This window comes from Schistocerca serialis, chromosome 2 (assembly GCF_023864345.2).
Source record: "Schistocerca serialis cubense isolate TAMUIC-IGC-003099 chromosome 2, iqSchSeri2.2, whole genome shotgun sequence".
NCBI classification, from domain to species: Eukaryota; Metazoa; Arthropoda; class Insecta; order Orthoptera; family Acrididae; genus Schistocerca; species Schistocerca serialis.
Window position 1 is genome coordinate 1,047,867,042 of NC_064639.1, and position 20,271 is coordinate 1,047,887,312.

At 37.3% G+C, this 20,271-nt stretch overlaps 1 protein-coding gene across 3 annotated transcripts in view; it reads left to right on the forward strand.

Annotated features, from left to right (window-relative positions):
* LOC126458486 (leucine-rich repeat protein SHOC-2-like) overlaps positions 1-20,271 on the forward strand; it is a 180,679-nt gene that overhangs the window by 37,447 nt on the left and 122,961 nt on the right. For all 3 annotated transcript variants that reach the window (XR_007585642.1, XR_007585643.1, XM_050095578.1), the window contains exons 2-3: positions 209-706; positions 817-946. Coding sequence is in view for 1 of the 3 variants with exons in the window: in XM_050095578.1 (XP_049951535.1) it covers positions 216-706; positions 817-946 (621 nt within the window). In the remaining 2 variants the exon portion in view is untranslated. The remainder of the gene's footprint in view (positions 1-208; positions 707-816; positions 947-20,271) is intronic.

A 20,271-nucleotide genomic window follows, 5' to 3' on the forward strand; every position in this document is an offset into this window, starting at 1 on the left:
CAAGACACTGTCCATTCCGTTCAATTGCTTTTCCAGGTCCTTTACTGTCTCTGACAGAATTACGTTGTCATTGGCAAACCTCAAAGTTTTCATTTCCTACATATTTAATTTACCTCTGACTGTTTATCTACAGCCTGCTATCACAACCGACAGCATCAATATAATCAACATTACTGCATTTACAGCATTAATTTATCTTCTTTTTCAGGTATTAAATGGCAACATTACTTGAATTTATTCGAGAACAATGTGTTCTTGCAGTTTTAGAAAGTGCACAGTCAAAAGAGCGCCCATGGATCAAACTGAACAGTTTTGAGCTTACAAGACTACCAGAGAGGCTTTTTGGTATAAAAAATATAGTGGGGCTATTCCTTAATGATAATAAATTAAATACATTACCAACAGAACTACTTCAGCTTCAAAATTTGGAATATTTAGCAGTGGACAACAACAATTTATCAAAATTGCCATCACCCCTAAATAATCTGACAAATATTGTTTTTCTCAACCTAAGCTATAATCCCATGAAGCATCTTACAGCAGAGATAGGGAATCTGAAGAACCTTGAAGTCTTGTGGATTAACCACATGGGCCTGGTAGCTCTGCCACCAGAAATAAGAAATCTTCAAATGCTGAACACTCTTGGAATAAGAGGGAATCTTCTGATGCAGCTACCAGAAGAGATTGGCTACTTAGGTTCACTTAGGTAGTTAGCAGTGTCAAACTGCATCATTCAAATAATTCATTTCTTGAAAAAAACTATACAGTGAATATGGAATGGGTTTTGCTAACAGTGTTTGTATTGTATTTTTATAGGTGGCTCACTGTTGAAAATAATCAAGTATCTGAAGTTCCAGAAAGTTTTAGCCAGCTGGAAAATCTCATTCATTTCAATATAAGTAAAAACAACATCCACAAAATTCCTACAGTGATAGCAGAGATGAAGGTTTGAGCATGATTAACAACAGTGATATTTTGATTATTAATGTTGTAATATTATGATAGTTCCAATAACGACAAATCAGATTGCTTTTATTTTATTTGAATAATAACTGTGAGAATCTTCACTCATTGCAAGGTAATTTCTGTCTTGTGTAGATATTCCAACTACAAATTGATGTTTTTCATACAATTTTTGTCAGTTTGTTTGTGTGCACAATGGCTTAAATAATTTCCTCAGTATACAAGAAAGAAATCTGCTGTCAGTCACCAAAAAAGTGTTTATAAAGTCTCTCTAACTCTGAATAAGACAATGGTCATTTATCACAATTCAAACTCTCATAACCAGTATGCAGAAATGAGAACTGAAAGCTGTAATTCAGATGGAAAATCTCCTTCATTTCAATATAAGTAAAAACAACATCCACAAAATTCCTACAGTGATAGCTCCAATAGTGGCAAGTCCCAACTGGTCTGTTGACAATCCCTGTTGACTCTGTCAGGTGGAACGTCAGCATCCATGGAGTGCAAATGTGTGGTGTGGGATACTGAAGCATGAACACACAGGCCTGTGTTTCATAGATGGAACACTGGACGTGCCCAAGCATTGCGGCCTCCTAACAGACCATCTTCTTTGGATGCTAGAAGACATTAATCTGCAGACTAGGAGAAACCTGTGGTACCCATAGTGTGCAAACCTGTGGTACCCATAGTGTGCAAAGTATTACCACATGTCTTCACCAATTGTTTCCAAATTGTTGGATTGGATGCAGAGGTTCTGTAACTTAGCTGGGCCATTCACTGGATTTGATGCCAGTAGACTTTTTTCTGTGGGAAAAGCTGAAAGATGCTGTCTAAAAGGATATACCGACTACAGCTAATCACGCACAATTACATATTACTGCAGCCGGCTCGGTCATCTCTGCTGAAATGCTAGCACTTGTGCAGCAGTTGTTCCATACCAGACTGGAAACTTGTATTGCTGCTGCTGATGGCCATTTTGAACACAACTTGTGGTGCTCAGTTGTCTTGTTACTGGTCACAGTACATGTAACTAGTGTATGCACTCCTGTTGTTCTTTAGTGTGTGTTATCACAGGTATTGTACAAGTGTTGGTGTGGGAACTTTTCAAAATATGATATCTTGTAAATGACTCTCACTAGAATCTTACAAATACCACTGACATTCTTATTTGCCCTACTTTTAGTTTGTTAATGTCTATAGCATTGTTCCATTTTTAAAAAATGTATATTTGCACAAAAAAAACATTTGTAAGTATTACTAAAATCTGTTTATAGGCTAACAATACAAGCCTGTTATATATCTGTGCCAGACAGCTTTGATATTTCAGTGCAGATGCACAACAGTATTTGAACCTGTACAAGAATACAGTTAGGCTTTGAGCAAGGGGATTAGTGGATAGGAGCTGCTACTCTGTAGCAGCATAATGAGGATTGGAGATTGGATGGGCAGTGTGCTCAGAAAGCTGACTTGGTTAAGGCGACCACTTGCGTAAAGCTGAAATCTGGGTTTGGCTCCTGGTATGGCACAAATTTTCATCTGTCGCTGTTGAGCTTGCTCAATGCCCCACTGCAGCTAAATGTCAGATACTTCTTTCATCATGTACCAAATACAGCAGCTAACTGAAACAGCAGTGTCTTTTCTTTCATACATGGATCCCCAATAGAACAGACACAATCCATATGCACAACAATATTTGAGCCCTGGTGGGAACATGTCAGGCTGTGAGCAAGTGGATAATGGATAGGGGGCACAACTCTTTCGCTTGTGTCATACGGAGACTTGGGTTGGACAGGGGACATGCTCAGATATCCAAGGCGGTTAAGGTGACTGCTGGTGTAATGCAGGAAATCCAGGTTCGAGTCCTGGTCTGGCACAAAATTTCATCATGTGAAATTATTATTAAAAATCCTTATAATTATTTAGGGTGTACTCATCCAACTGGTTTTTATCTGTTGCTGCCACAAGCACTGTGTTCCTTCATGTCCACTGTAACTTGGTTTAATACAAACATTATGTTTCAGAACCTTTATTCTATATCACATCATAATTATTATGCTACTTTGACAAAACTCAGAAATACTGACATGCTCACAACACTGACGTACATCTTACTTAAGCAATTACATGCTTCTTGCACAACATCTCATAAGACACTGCCCTCCAATGCCAACATGGCTGCCCCTTTATATTCTCGATATTGTTATAAAGGTTTTTTTTAATAAAATTACAATTAAAACTGTTGCCTCAAAATTAATGACATATTTCAACAGTTGTACTGGCTCTTATAGAGAAAATACATAATGTTCAAGCAATTGACATTTTGGAGGTGTGTAAATACTCAAAATATGAAATATTAACAATACTTGTACTATTTTTATAAAATGCGAAAGATACATGGTTTGGAAAATGTTCCCATCAATGTATATGTTTCCAAGTCTCCCACTGAATGTGGCAACATAGGTCTTTTATTTATTATTGACAAAACACCTAAAGAACTGCCTATGTTTACACACCACTTACAATATTTTCGCTAATTACATTTTAATTTTCTACTCAATTCTGATTCTCTCAGTTGGTTTTTCATTTAAATACCACAGACTTTAATTTAGATACTGTTTTAACACAAATCCATCTCAGTTTCAAAGAAATGTCTTTGACCATTGTACTCGATCATTTGTTCCAGATTTCGCCTAATTACATTAATCCTAAATATTCCTACCAATTACAGGACTTATATACTTCAATACAATTATAGCTTAGTAACTAGTTTCATTGTAAGATTTTATAAGTATAGGTGTACCTTTTTTGTTTACATCAGTGATTCCTGTTTATTTCAAATTGGATAAAAAAAAATACGTGTTTTAAATGGGTTTCAATGGACTGTTACGTCTCAATCTGTTGCCATTGGATTTGCCCTGTGTCCCAGATATTTCTTTCATCATCTATCAATATAAAATTTTTCATTAGCTAGGAACAGCTGCAAGTATCTGTGTCTGGTCTCTGTTCTGTGGTCACTATTACATTGTCTTCTTCACCAGATGGAAAGCGGCCTGGAAAACAGGCTCAGCCAGTGCTGTGACACTATACTTTATTACTTGCTACATTCCATAGCAACTCTATAGCTAACTTCGACAAACCCAGGCAAAACACGGGGATACCTATTTGTTTATTAGAAACATAGTATGGGAAGATATCTGATATGTAAAGAACTATTTCCTTACATCTGATGACTAGTACATATATGTATAAGAACAGATGGAGAAAAAGCAAATTAATTATCCACAGGCAAATAGAATACACTTCTGTACAATATTGTTCAGTATCTGTCAAACTGCTGTATAGTGATGTTTCCTTAAAACAGTTGTTCAAAATGTTAATAGCTATGATTAAGACAGAAGACTACACAGTCTTTCATCATGGATTTTGTTCAAAATGTTAATAGCTATGATTAAGACAGAAGACTACACAGTCTTTCATCATGGATTGTGGCATGCACTCTGGCAGTTTAGGAGAATGATGAACAATTTCAGTAACTACATGACAGAAACCAGGTCTATGGCAGTGTTAAATGGAGTCCCACAGATCAGACTTTTGATGTGGTTCCAAATGAAGAAGTCTATCAACATCATAACTGGTGATAGTTTCTACTGTATTATGATATTGCAATAGCAAATTGCCTTAGTGTAACAAGATATGTCCATGGCCTATATTTCATTAACACACCAAATGTTTTTAAGGCTCATGTTGAAGACATCTCTGTGTCAAGTCAGTGTAAGGTGATCTCTAGCAACTGGCAACACTGTCGCAAGCTTTCAACTGCAAAGCATGAATGGCTGCAGGTGAAAACAGTAGTCATGTGTGGAGTTGTGTCAACAATGAGGTATTGCCATAGAGAAGTTTACAAAATTGTATTACTGTTTCTTGAGGTAGGCAAGCAAAGTGGCCATGCCCAGCCCACTGCAACTGTCAGGGGTTTTCTTATGCTACCTCAACTATGATGCCACTTACCTGGAAGTAAACCACTGGAGATCAGGGGTTCCTTACATCGAAGTACCCATGAACAATCAATAAATTTATATTACTAGATTTCATCTCCACTTCCTGTACTTAAATAACACTATTTTGACTCTAAGCAGAAAATTAGGTCTTCCCCTTACAAAATTTTGCATTCATAGGTGTTTTTGTTGGTTAGAGCATCAACATTAATATTCCTTGTACTTTGATTAAAGCCGAATGAACAACTGTGTATCTCAGACTCAGACTCAATAACAGCTTCTACTAAGCTGAGGATGGGGAGTAATATTACCATAACTCCCCTGGTGCCTAGGTTAGATGTTTATTAATCTCATCAGCCCTAATCTAAACATCATATTGCTTATGTTTTGGATGGAGCACTTGGACCTTAACCTGGGCCTCTTTTTGTTTTACCTTTGTTTGTAGTTACATTTCTGGGAGACCCTACTCTCCTCGCTGAGTTTTCTACATTAAAGTCTTGATTGTTCTTCATTCCTCTTCACATTATTATTGCTTTATCAAATTGCCTTTCATGTCTTCACCTTTGAGGTGAGATTTCTTTATCTTATATCTAACTATTAATCTTTGTAAGTCATCAGTGTAGGGGAGCAGGGACTGAATCTTCATGTGCCATGTCACTCACTACTACTTTAAAGATTGGAACTGTAAATGTTTGGAAGATAACAGTTAAATAAAAAAAAGTTATTTCACTGAACCCTTATTTCTGATAACGAATGATTAATACACACACACGCTTTTTTTCTTCTCCTTTCTACTGACTACTTTCTAACTTCCAACCGTCACATATTATTCCACTTGCTATGCTAGTCTCAATGCCACTATACATAATCCATAGGCACAATAAACTTAATTCTGTAACCTTAAACTTCATACTAAATCTTTTTCCAAGAATAAACTATTAATAATTTACTCACATTCATGCACCACTGTTATAATATCACTGTGGCACTCACTCATTGCTCACATTTTGTCATTTATCAGGTAACATATTCATAACATTTATATGAAAAAGTGTATCAAACTGATCAACATAATGCATACAAGTCAGAGCTTTTGTTTCTTAGGCACTTGATAGGCAGATATGTCACACATTAAAATCGTAGCTTTGTGAAAGTACAAATTGAACATATAAGATCACAGATTACTTATTTAGCAACAATATTAGAGAAGGGAAGTTGCTACTCACCATATAGTGAAGATGCTGAGTCGTGATAGGCACAACAAAAAGATTCACACAATTGTGCATATCGCAACTCAGCATCGCCGCTATATGCCATGTAGCAACTTTCCTTCTCTAATATTGTTACATTCCACCCTGGATTTTCCATTTTTGTTAATTCTTAGTATCCGCATTAACAATTTAGCCCACTCATATCACTGAGTTATCATTGTGTCACTGTATCTTCAACTCTCCTGCTTTGTTCCATGTCATGCATCTTCATATCTCTTGTTTTGTCCCACTCACGTCATTGGGTCTTCATCACTGTCACTGTGCAGGGATTCCTTCCCCTGCTCCTTGAAGAGACATGTAAAACTAACAATGTTGCTGTGGCACAAACTTCAAACACTTTGCAAATCCTTGATTTTTTTCCTTTGATCCTTTTGTGCCATTAGGATATAATAATTGTAAACTTTGTAGGAATTTGCGGCTAGGATGTTCTCGACTCAAATTTCTGGCAATGTCTAGCAGTGGTGGCTTGTCAGTATGCATTTTGGATGTTCACAAATTTTTTGATTCAGATAAATCTGAAAGTATGAAACAGCACCAGCTGTATAACAGCTATGATTATGAACAAATGTAAACAACTGCAGCCACTGCCAATAATATTAATAATAGTAATAACAACATAAGAAAGACATCCAGTCTATGTTTACAGTATAGTGAATGAATTGACATATGTAAGGACTGTGCTACCATCTAACTTACTTTATGCCCACTGCCGAATGGACCAAGATCACCATCTGCCGCAGTGTGCTACCCGCTAGTGGCACAGACTTGTAGTTGGGTAGTAAGGCATAGCTACAAAGGCTGGTATTACATTATCATATTTCTTTGACAAAGAAATACGATCAAATATTCATCAAATTTCTTTGACAAAGATCTTTGAAGTGGTGCTGAAAAGAGGTATTACACGGTCATGATATTTTTTATCAAATTTCAAGATGGCAGACAACAACTTGTTATTATGCGCTGCAGTTCCCAGTACCACAATTGCACTGTGAGTGTATTTGGAAGAAAAGTGGGGATAAAAAAGGAAACAAACTTGGATGAAGTCAGGAAGTACGTTGAGATAGTGAAAGCATTCAGAGAAATTTGTTACGAGGCCTGATAGTGGAGGATGTCAAGTGTTATATATAAATGACTTATGAATGGATGAGAGTGTATTTCAGTAAAGTGGTTTCTCATATTACAAGACAGAATACTCTCTTCAGATATGCTACATGTGCAGAAGACAGGTAAAATGTGACAGTGGGATTTATTGATACAGGAGAGAGCTACTCTAGTTTACAACACAGCAGTGGAATATCGCATTGCACATTAACCAAAATAATTCCAGAAACATGTGAAGTGATTTATAAAGCACTGAAGAAGGGAATACATGAAGGGAAATATGTGTTTAGTATACTATATGCGCAATAAGAACCATTTTTATTTTTGAATAATATAATTAATGGAATTAGTGTTTCAACAACTACAAAATTAATAAAAAAACATGAAACAGATGAAGCGCTTTTTAACTTGTTATATCCAGAGGTCAAAAATAAACAAAAGAGAATGGAAAGCTAAGAAAGAATATTTTATTTTAGAGTGTTACCACATCCTCCATTCCGACTTGCTGAAAAGCTGCCTGGATGTTTCCAGATGTAGAGGTGGATGGCTGTAGCTGTGATTGTGGGCATGAAGTCACCTGCAGCATCAGCATATTCGACCTGCCCACCAACACACAATATCATGCACTGTGCCTCTGCTTCCCCCCCCCGCCCCCCCGCTTCCCCCCCCCCCCACCTCCACCTGTTGTTGAAGCAAGTTTATTAAAAAAAAAAAGTGGTGCATGAACACACCAACTTTGAAGCCATGTTACATGTTTACAAACACACTCCAGAGACATAAAATAGTTGTAGCGATGCCAGCACTCCAAGCGGTTACATTTCACATTGCAGTGAACAGAAGATAAACGACTTTGATCATATTTATTTGACAACAGGCGAGATTTGACAAAGCTCTCTATTACACCATCAAATTTCTTTGACATAACTATTTGACATATCAACTTTGACAAAGAAAAAGACAGTGTAATACTGGCCAAACTGTGCACACTGTTAATCAAATCCATATACATTTGACACATAAGGCAATTACATCATGCAAGCTGTGCATTTGTGGAAGTTCCTTAAAACTTGCATAACTGAAGATGTGCCCACAAATCTGATGCCAAGTTTCACGGAGTCTAGAGGAGCAGCAACGCAGTTGATTTAAGGGCTGTATATTTCAGTTTATCTCATCTATGTTATGTTTCACAACATTCAAATAAAGATAACCAATAAATCTGCAAGGATCAAAGTTATGATGTTCACGTGCTCTTGTGCACTGATACGTCAGCCGTCACTGATGTCTAGTGCACTGATACCAACATCTTCGAAGCAGTTTTATGTATAGAATATAATTTTTGGATGTTCTTTATGAATCCTTAGCCTTCGTATTATCAACCATTTTTCATATTTACTTTACTATTGGTAACGTTTTCATCCAAGGATTTTGAACTGAAAATAAATCAATAGTCATTCTATGAACCACAAATTTTGGCAGATTCTTCCTTGCATTTTCAATCACTATAGATCAGTCATCTTGGTGAAAAATGTAAGGATGGGATTTCTTTTCCCTTTCAATAATGCCAAAATGTTGATCACAAGTAGAAAAACTGTGGCCAGGAAGAAAAAACTTTTGTTGTATCTCTTGCATTTTAGTTTCCTGTAAAATACAGCTTAACATCAGTGCCATTTTAATGTGTTTGTTTTGGCCACCACAACTATCACTGTAGAGTATTACTTCTTTTGTTGGTAGTGGGAGACAATTTCTGGTATGCTATAAGAGGCATGAGGTAATTTCTTCTGACCCACAGAAAGCAGTATGTTCACCCCCGATGTTCATATGACCAGTGTTATTAACTTCATCATGTGCTTCTTGACTGTAGACCAATAAATGATGTTTCTAATAAGGTACACTTGTTTTTAATAGTGACTCAAGAAGTGTTTTCTGTAAATCAAAAACAAGAACTTGTTTCGCACCATTAGATTGAGCTGCTTCACTTGTGTCCCTCTTCTTCATCTCTTTCAAAGCTTCTGCTTTTCCTTAAATAAAGTTTGTGTTGCGCAAACAGTTCATTTTTTTCAGGGCCATTTGGTAAACTCGTCATCTTTGCTTGAAATTCATCCTAGGTCTGGCAGTTGTCCTCTTTTGCTCGTTTAAAATGTGGGATGAATCTTGCGTTGAAAATATGGTGAAACACATACAATGAAACTGCCCTGTGACCGTTCACATTGCACTCTTCCTTCTAGAGCTTGAACATTACAGCCATATTGAGATAAGATGAGAAATATTTGCGTGAGATATCTCAGTGACAATAATGGCTCTTGTACGTGGGAAACTTTTCAGTAAATCTACAAACTCACTCATCGTTCGTAGATTTGGTTTTGTTATGCAGCACATGTTTGCCTCTTCTGTCACTTTCTGGTGTTCCGCTCACCTTCTTCCTCTTAAGTGCATTGGTTATACTACCATCACACACTGATAGTGTTCCCTGAAAGAATGTTTTGCATACTAATTTGTCTTCACAATTTTCATCTTGAAGCCAGTATACTCTTGTCATACTGCATCAAGAAACATCAGTTTTACTCTCTCTCCAACTAAAATCATGTTCTTCAACTTGTCCACTTATAAATGCATTTTTTACAGACCAAGCCATGTCATAATAGCTGTCAAAAATTTTCTGTCTCCTTTGCGTAGAAATCATAGTATGCACTGCAATTGGCAACCATAAGGATCCAAGGAACATTGTTTTTTAGGCACTTTATTGCCAGATACAGATACGTATGCTTCACCATGAGCTCAGTTGTACTTTCTAATAAACTTTTTGTGAGTTTCCAGTTTTCTTAATCTTTTCCTTCTTCTCTTTGGAGTGGTTGTGTCCAAGATTACGTTGCGCATGTTTTTGATCTGTAATACAAAATACTCAGGTCTAGAGAGATGCCGCAGTGCGAATGACTCTTCTGTGGTTCAACACTGTTCATGTCTCATCAAATTCTTTGGATTCTGACAGACTTGTTTTGTGGATAGGATTATTGGAGGCCATATTCACATATGCAACATCCTGTGACTGCAGTACAGTGAAGACTATGGGCTAAGTGAGGCTGTAAGTCACCAGAATTATCAAAAATCTACGTAATTCAGAAACTCAGCAAAAATTAGAATGATGTGGTTTAAATGTCATAACCACATATTTTAAATTTATTTTTGCATAAACAGACAAATTATACATTATTTTCACATAAATTTTTAAGGGGTATTTGGACTAAAACTCACAGTGTGTTTTATACAATGTAACGCTCAGTAGATTTCCTTTGAACCAGATTGAAATTTTTAAGAGTATCACCAAATGAACATTAAAGGTGGGATAAACATACAGAAATGTAGAAAAAAATTTAGGCTGCATTGTTATGTTCTTAGACTGCTTAAAAATTCCTATAGTATTGATGCTGTGTTACGCTGCTACTTTGCACTCATGCATATCATGTTAAGAGATGGCATCATGTTTTGTGTGATACCAGTCTAGCCACACACACAATTATACTTCAAAATAGAGTAATAAAAATAATAAAGAATGGCACATATAAATCATACAAGAATTTTTTTGAGGAACTAAAATCATGACCTACTACGTATCTATATTTTGAAAGCATATATTTTCTGAAGACACACCAGGAACCCTCAATGTTAAACATTCAAGTCCATCGCCATAAAACAATTAGTAGAGATGATTTTCAAAGAAAAATACACACAAAAGCCTTGTATCAAACAAGTGCTCTTTATCAGCCATACCTAGGAAACCAAACCAACATCAGGATTTCGCATATTAAAAAAAAAACTGAAAAATTGATAATTAGCAAGAGTTTTTATAGCACCAAAAAAACTCTTGAACCATTAGCGTTAGCTTTAGAGGAACTGACTATCTTGAAGAGCACTGTTGTGAGCACATTTCATCTTCAAAACATTATCTGTTATAAACAACTGTGACTTTTTGTCATCTATTTCAACACAATTCAGGCATTTGTTATACCTGTTTCTGATCCAGAATTGCACTCCTTAAGGCATTTCCAATTTATTCAGACCTTGGCAGATCTCTTCACTTTTAACAGTGTCACAAAGCTATTTTATATCTGTGCCAACAGTCGACCACCAGTAACTTCACCGGCGAAGTGCAGAGTAAATGGTCTTTGGGGACTTGAGCTTCTTTGGTAGTCCGGTCTATGACTTGAGGAGTGATATGCGTGCCGTGAATTTCTGCATTGTTTTTCTTGTGTTTTCTGTAATTATACGAACCTTAATAAAAGTGTCTTATCGTAATAAGTTGGAGTTTTCTGTGCGTGGTCCATCGCTATAGTCAAAAAAAAACACATTGATGACCCCGAGTCACGAAAATATGTTGCAATCGCTTGCTGTGTATCACCGGTCTCGTGCCAATAGACAATGTTGCAGCCTCCAGTTTTTCTGGCAGTGGAGGACACCGCGACCACAGAATGGACATTTGACTGTGAAGTGCAACGCTTTACCCCATGTGCTACTAATACACTGGGAATGTTCATATCTCTGGTGTTTGCCTCGCCTGGCCGGAGAACTCTAACCTCTGCCGGGTACTGTACACATCATCGCGGACACCTTCTACAGCATTCTACGCTCGACAGAATGCTCCTCCAGCACAAGACCCCAGATACCCCTCGCCCGAGTTTCTACCGCACAACATGGACCACGCGGCTCTCCAGTTTCTGGGTCCACACTCATGGCCACCCTCTCCTCAGAGCGGCCTGCCATTTAATGTGTCTCCCTCCACACCAGTCGAAGGGACACTCGCGCCAACCGCACCGGGCCATTTATACACCTATCTGTCTGGCCGCTCCGCGCACACCTTGGGTGACGCACCTGCCGTGCTTCCGCCCCACCACTCGGCGCTCAATCATGATCTTGTGCCTCCGCTCAAGATTTTGGCTGCATCGGCGGTTGATCCTTCCGCACCTGCCGTGCCGTGCTCGTCGTGTGGCCGTACAGCTTCCATGCCTACAAGGACTGGATACCATGTCTCACCTACACAGCTAACGGATGTTCAACGCAACACCTCGCCCATCACTGAGGCACAGTTCCCACCAGTGAACACCGTTCAGAACCCCTGTACGCTTCGTGCCTTCCCTACAGTCTCGCAAGCACTGACTCCTGGTCATTTTCCGAAGCTGCCGCCGTTACAACCGGACAACCCAGTGATGTGGTTTAGCTTGGTGGACAACATGTTGGACATACACAGTATTGCGGATGACAGCACTCGTTTTGTGTGTTTAGTGAACCACCAGCATGACCACCCTGATCTCATCAGTGACTTGTTGCTGAACCCACCCAAGAGCAAAAAATATGCCTCTGCTCATATATTACTCATCGAATGCCTCTCTTGTCCGCCAGCCGATACAATTCACAACATAATTTATGACGAGACTTTAGGGGACAGAACACCCTCACAGCTGTGGCGACGCTTGCATGTGCAGTTCAGTACCAAGATCTTGCCGAACTTATTACTCTGGGCATTGCAGTTGGTGAAGCTGCCGCAAGAACTACAGTTACATTTGCTTCCACATACCGCAGCATCACTCATGGATAAACTATGGCTGGCAGACCAGGCATACGCCATTATTTGACACAGCCACCTCCCTCCATGCAACGCAGCACCTAATACCGCCGAGGTTGGTAATCCTGTGATTATACTTCCACTGTCAGGCGGTAGTGGCCGGGCACATGAGTATCGCGGACAGCACACGGAACAGCAGCCACCTAGCGGCCAAGACCGGGAACCGCCAGCGGGTCAGCAACAGCTTCTCCCCACCCCAACTAGGCTAGCGCCTGCCCGCCCCGCCTTCCCCTCACCTGACGCTTCGGCTGGCGGGATGAGTACAGCTGACTCACGCATATGCTGGTTCCACTCCACTTTCAGGGACGCCGCTCGCAACTGCCGTCCACCCTGCATGTTCCCAAATGCCGCACGCGGACCTCAGTAGGCGCCACGCCCTGCGGACACATGCAGGGGCACCCACAGACGTTGCATTCTGTCAGATCTCCCACCTCAGAAGGACGTCTGTACGCCTTGGATTTAGGTTCACGCTGGTATTTTCTCGTCGATGCCGGAGCAGATGTTAGTGTCATACCTTCCACATTTTCTGTAAAGGACAAGACACCAACCAAACTGTCCCTTCGAGCAGCAAATAAATCGCCACTTCGTGTTGATGGTTTGGCCAAGCTACCAATTGAACTCATACCTGGCAAACAGTTCACTTGGTCCTTCTACGTGGCTGACGTCGAAGATCCAGTATTAGGCATTGACTTTCTTTTCCACTTCGGACTGTCTCCAGATCTTCAGTCAGTCCACTCATATTGCATGTTCAGTCACCTCTTCGCCACCCCCCCCCCCTCCTCCTCAGCTTCCCAATGACTTTGACACAGCTCCCATCGAGTGCTCTTCACGTGCGGACAGCGTCACAACTTCCATTGCCCAGCTCCAGCCCAAATGCCCTGGAGTCGACGATCTCCATGCTCACAACACCGAACTGAACCGTGCCATATCGTTGGCTATGCAAGCCCTCACCAAGGCACGATTCCTCGTACAATGCCTGTCAATGCAGCCACCATCCAACACTCGAGATGCACCTCGTGGAATTTTGTCGCCACCGATGCAGACAGCTTCCCCAGCACATCAGGTTAGTGACTCTTGTGTGCTACTGATTCCCATTCACAATGGCCCCCAAGCGAGTTCGCCAGCCGAGCTGAACGCTATCACAAATGGCATGACACACAAAATTGTCACAACAGATGGTCCACCAGTGCGCCATAAAGCACGCCGACTGCCACCACATAAACTACGCCTTGCTAAAGCCGCAGTAGAGAAACTTATACGGGCAGGTGTTGTTCACCCATTGGACTGTAACTGGTCCTTGCCCATACATTTAGTCCACAAAAAGGACGGCACAGTGCGGCTCTGCGGCGACTATCATCACCTCAACGCGCGGTCGGTATTAGACGATTATCCGATACCTCAAATACGAGACTTTGCGCAAGTACTTAGCAGAGCACGCATCTTCAGTGTCTTGGACTGCTGCAAGGCATATTTACAGATACCAATGGAACAGAGTGACATACCAAAGACAGCAGTGATCACACCTTTTGGCCTGTACGAATTTTGTTACATGCCTTATGGCCCAAACTTGGCAACATTTTATAGACTCACTTCTGTTTAACTGCACATATTACAATGCATACCTCGACAACATACTAATTTTCTCCCCCTCTGACAGGGAACATGAACTCCACCAGGCCACGATACAGGACTTACTGACACGTAACGGAGTCTAGATCAACAATGACAAGTCACAACTCCGCTGCACCGCTGTCACTTTTCTGGGGTACACTGTCTCCTCAGATGGTATATGCCCCTCGCAGGAGCAGGTTGACTGCATTCGTGATCTACCTCTCCCAGTGTTGTTTCACGATTTATGCTGGTTTTTAGGAACTGTCAATTTCTACCATCGTAACCTGCCGATGGTGGCAGCAATTCCAGCCCCTTTGACTGATGCATTGGCCGGGAAACAAACCTCTGGCAGTCGCCGAGTACAGTGGTCTGACAACATGGTGAGAGCTTTTGAAGACCTTAAATCAGCGTTAGCACGTGGTGTCACTCTCGCCCACCCTTTCCCAGATGCCTGCATCTCTATTACAGTGGATGCAAGTGATTTTGCAATCGTTGCAGTCCTCCAACAGCGTGTCAATGACACGACACAACCACTCTGTTTTTTTTCCAAAAAACTATCTACAGCTCAACGTAAATGGTCAGCATTTGACAGAGAATTGCTTGCAGTTTATGAAGCTGTAAAATATTTCTGCACAGACATTGAAGGAAGGAATATAACAATTTTCACAGACCATCGCCCCCTCGCTGAGGCTATCCGTAACCCCACTGCTGACCTTCCTTCCCCCACGTAGGTTTTGGCAAATGGACTTAATTTGCCAATACACAACAGACATCCGTTACATTCTAGATTCAGAAAATGTGGTGGCTGACTACCTATCACGTATCACTGCAATTTTGGACCTCACTAATTTCGACGAATTGGCCAACTTACAGGACAGTGACACCGAACTGCACAACCTCCGACAGGACCCAGATACTTCCCTTCAGATCGTTTCGTGCAACCTACCGTGCTTGGCCAGGCCACTGTGGTGTGATACATCCATGGCACCGCCCGGCCTATTGTTCCTCCTGCGCCGCATCGCCAATTGTTTACTACTTTACATAACCTGGCACGTCCTGGTGCTAAGGCTACTACATGCCTGGTTACAGAACGCTTTGTGTGACCAGGTGTGAAGTGGGATTGTCGTACTTGGGCTCTTGCTTGTTTACAGTGCCAGCGCAGCAAAGTCGGCAGTCACACACAACCCAGTCTAGGTAAATTCGACATCCTGAAAGGCCGCTTCCAACATGTATATGTGGCCTTGTAGACCGTTACCCGTGTCTGATGGTTTCAGGCATAGCCTGTCCGTCATTGACCGCGTTACACGTTGGGTGGAGGCAATACCCTGCAGGACATCACAGCGGATTCCGTAGCACGCACATTCGTATCCTCCTGAATAGCTCTGTTTCGCCGCCCTAAATCTATCACCACCAACCAGGGAAGACAGTTTGAATCCCTGCTGTGTAACAAACTCTGCGTCCTCTGTGGAGTGGATAGATTCAGCACTACGGCTAATGGATTTATACCTTTAGCTAATCTTTATTCAGATTTACTTCCTGGACCACAATAATTATAACCAGGAAGATGCATTTCAAATGGCAATTTGTTAATGAAAGTATTTCCTAATCCTTTTCCATATTTATCACTTTTCCAAAACGTATGTGGAAGATTATTCAAAAATCTAATTAAATATGGAATTCCTTTTGGATTATCGATTATGAAATCACTAAATTTATTTGTTAACATTTGTGCAATTCTAACATTTTCATTATGATAATTCTTATTTCCAGCAAGTTCTTCACCATGAATTATTGCTAATCTATCAATTAATTGTCTAACATCATTCATCCAAACATATTCAATTGATTTATCTGTATATTTTTTAATTAAACCTTTACCCATTTTCTCAGGTGCACTAGATTTTTTGATTTTCTGCCATATTGGATTGATTATTCGTTCATATTTCTCACTTCTACTTGATTTAGGTTTATTAGAATTAGGATCATTATTTTGATATATGGCATTTGTTAATATTAAGATGTCTTCATAATTATCAAAGGCATTTGCTTCATATTCATCTTCAACATTAGTTTCAGTCAAGAGTTTCATTAAGTCATCAGTTGCTTTATAATTTTTTTCATTGATTAGGATGTTGTCATTGTTAAATTTAACTTCAGAATCTCCTATATGGTGTTTACCACTTTCAAAACGTAATTCAAAAGCTTTATCATTGATAGAACGAATATACTTTGTTATTGTTGGAACATTATATGTCATTTGAGGTCAAATCTGTTTTTGACTCAATTTTTATTTCTCCTTTTCTTCTACTTTTTTCAGCATTTCTTCAAGTTTTTTTCGTGTTTGTGGTGATGGACTTTCAGTATTAAATAAACTTTTTTCAAATGAAGATTCTGATGGTGTTGATGGAATAGGAAAAATATCATAATTTTCTTTATGTTTTTCAACTTCTCTATTTTCTTCAGTTGCTTTCAGAACGTTATCTCCTAATCCTTCAATACCTTGTTTTACTTTTTCAATAACAGGTTGATCTTCCTTTTTATATTTTTCATATTCTGTTCTCAGTTGCTTTTTCCAAACCTTAAATTGTTCTTTTAATTCTTTGGCTTTCTTTCTATTTTGTTTAGATAGTGTAACAACCTTTTCATCATACTTTGCAAACATTTATTAAGGAAGAAAAAACATTAATTATGTTTGTTTAACGTTTCACGTTTACGTTTAATGTTTATGTTTAATATTTATGTTTATGTTTAATGTTTATGTTTATAAAAATTAATAAGGTAATGCGTTTTACTTATACATCTATTATAATAACAACTACCACATGTGTCTGGTTCACATGTAGCATTATCGTTACACCATGAACAATTTGTAAAATGTTGACCTTAAACTGATTCTAATTTTTTTCAATTTTTCATATTTTTTAAGTAATCAAGAGCTTCTTTAAATTCATTTAATAGATATGTAATATCATTTTTAAAGTGTTGATTTATTAGAGGTAAAAATAATTAAAGATTTATAAAATATTGTATTTTATTTCTGAACTTACCTTCATTTGATTTCTAGTCATGTCTATTGTGAAAAATCCAAACTTATCATTCCAACATTTACTACACATTTCTTTATAATTATCAAACTTTCAATCTCCACCAACAAATTCATGATAAATATGATTTAAATTTGCATCATCTTGTCTAAAGATATTTAAAAAATTTAGATTGGATCTGACTAGCTGTTTTGGTATTTTTGAATAAGTTTGAGCTAAATAAAAACAATCTATACCTTTGTGTCTGCCTCTAGTAAAATATTCTGTAATCATATCCTGGTTTTCAAGAATGAAATCATCGAATACAACAACTGAATTATTTTCGCATTCATCTAAAGGAATAATTTCTTCATTATTTTCAATAAAACTAACAATATTTTCATTAATTTTATCTTAAGTTTTTTTACATTGTTTTATAAATTCTTGATATTTTGGCTGTTCTAAGCTTTTTGGATAAACATATAAATGTTTAATTTTATTCCAATTTAACCAACCTGGTGCTAAAATATAATTATCAACTATTAATGTTGTTTTTCTGCAACCACTTGGTCTAATTATTGCACATCTAATAGAATTTGATAAAAGTTTACCATGTTTGTTTTTTTTACTTATTTTAGGTTCCCAATCTGTTTTGTTCATTTATTAATAATTCTTTCAGTATTAATGAGTAGATTGTTTCAACTTAGTGATAAATCAAGTATACTTAGTAATATACTAACTGTTCCAATACATGATAATTATACTAATGTTTCATTAGTTGGTTTTTTATTCAACTTTTTTAACACCAAATTTTACAACATAAAATAATAAACTTTATTGTGATGGTGAAACGATAGAAATTTCTGTAGGTCAATATAGTTTGAAAAATTTAGAAAAATTTATTCATTCGAAAAAACCTAATATACACCTTAAAGTAGATGAAATTTTAAATAGAATTCTTATTGAAAGTGATGTAAATTTGTATTTGGATGTATTGGAAGTTTACTTGGTTTTAATAATCAAGTTGTTTTAGCTAATGAAAAAACCTTAGATGAAGATGTTCCTAAAATAATTCCTTTTGAATTAATAAATATAAATTTTAATTTAATGATCATTTTCACGAAGAAACTAATATTATTGCTTCATTTAAACATAATGCAGAATTTGGTGGACCAATAATTTATGAACCAAAATATCCTGTAGATGTTCCTATTTTTGATGCAATTCAAGATTTAGAAGTTACTGTAAATGACGAAAATGATAGTTTAATTGACTTTAATGGTGCTACTGTAACAGTTGTTTTAGAAATATCCTAATTTTTTCCCTTAATAAATAAGTAATTGCTAAAACAATCTTAGACTGCGTCATGAATAAAATTGGAAGTTATCAATTCTGTTCATTCCCTGTGAATGAGAGAACTAAAAATAATATAAATGTTCCTAGCAAAGATACCGAAATTGAAATAAATATTGGTGATGGTGGGCTTCAATTCAAATCAAGCACAATTGTATATGAATTTTAGTATTGTTGGAAATGATGGAACATTATCCAACTTATGATGGAAAATCAAACAAAAAATTAATTGATTATTATGTAGCAAAACTGTTTGATTTTATAATGAGAAAGAAAAGAAATAATATTTTATCTAGAATTGAACATCTTTTTTTTTCTTCATTTGTTATACTAAGTTTTATCCATTATCATTACTTCGTGGATTTTTTTAAAGATTATAAAGAAATTATGTTTGAAGGAGACTTAATTGTAGTTTTTACAAGTAGTTCATCTTCTGGAGACGTAATTCTTCGTTGACCTGGTAAAAATGATGCTGGAATTGAAATAAAAGATACACTTCCTAAAGAAGGAAAAATAGTTATAGAATCTATGAAATTCGTGTACCAGTTGTTAAATATGAACCAAATTATGAAGTTGAACAACGTGAAATCATTCTTAAAAATCCAAAAATTCCTATTTTTTTTTATGAACTTCAAACACAAGAAGTTGCTGGTTTATCTGGTAAAAACAGTTTTGAACTAGATATTACAAATTACTATAACTCTACAGAATTTGATATGCCATACTTCGTATTTGTTACACTTCAAACAAATCGTAAAAATAATCAGTTAGTTGATTCGTCATTATTTAATAATGTTAAACTACGAAATAGTTATTTAAAAAATGATAGAAATAAAGTTTTTCCCCAATAAATCTGGAATATTAATCCGCCAAATAATTTTCTTAAAGCATATGATGCATTTCTTGATTTTAAAAGGATTGCTTTACTAAAATCCGATATTGATATTAGTCCATTTAGTTTTGTAAAAATTATCCAATTTGTGTAATTATGACACAGAAAGAATGTTGTAACTACACAGAAAACTACTATGAAACTTTGTGCAACTTTTAATGATAAAATTTCGAATGATACACTTGCTTATGTAATTATGTATGGTAAAAGGAATCTTACATTTGATGCACAACATAGATTACTTACTGAAAATTTTTTAATTATTAACGTTTATAAGAGTGTTAACTTCATGCTTATACACATTTCTGAAACATTTTAAGAAAGATAGAAAAAATAAAAAACTGAAAATTTTAGTATCTTACTTATTAAATGATTTCCGATTTATTTTATTATATTTTTTCTAGATAGCTCTTTTTATGTAGATTATGTAAGCACTTTAAATTTTTAA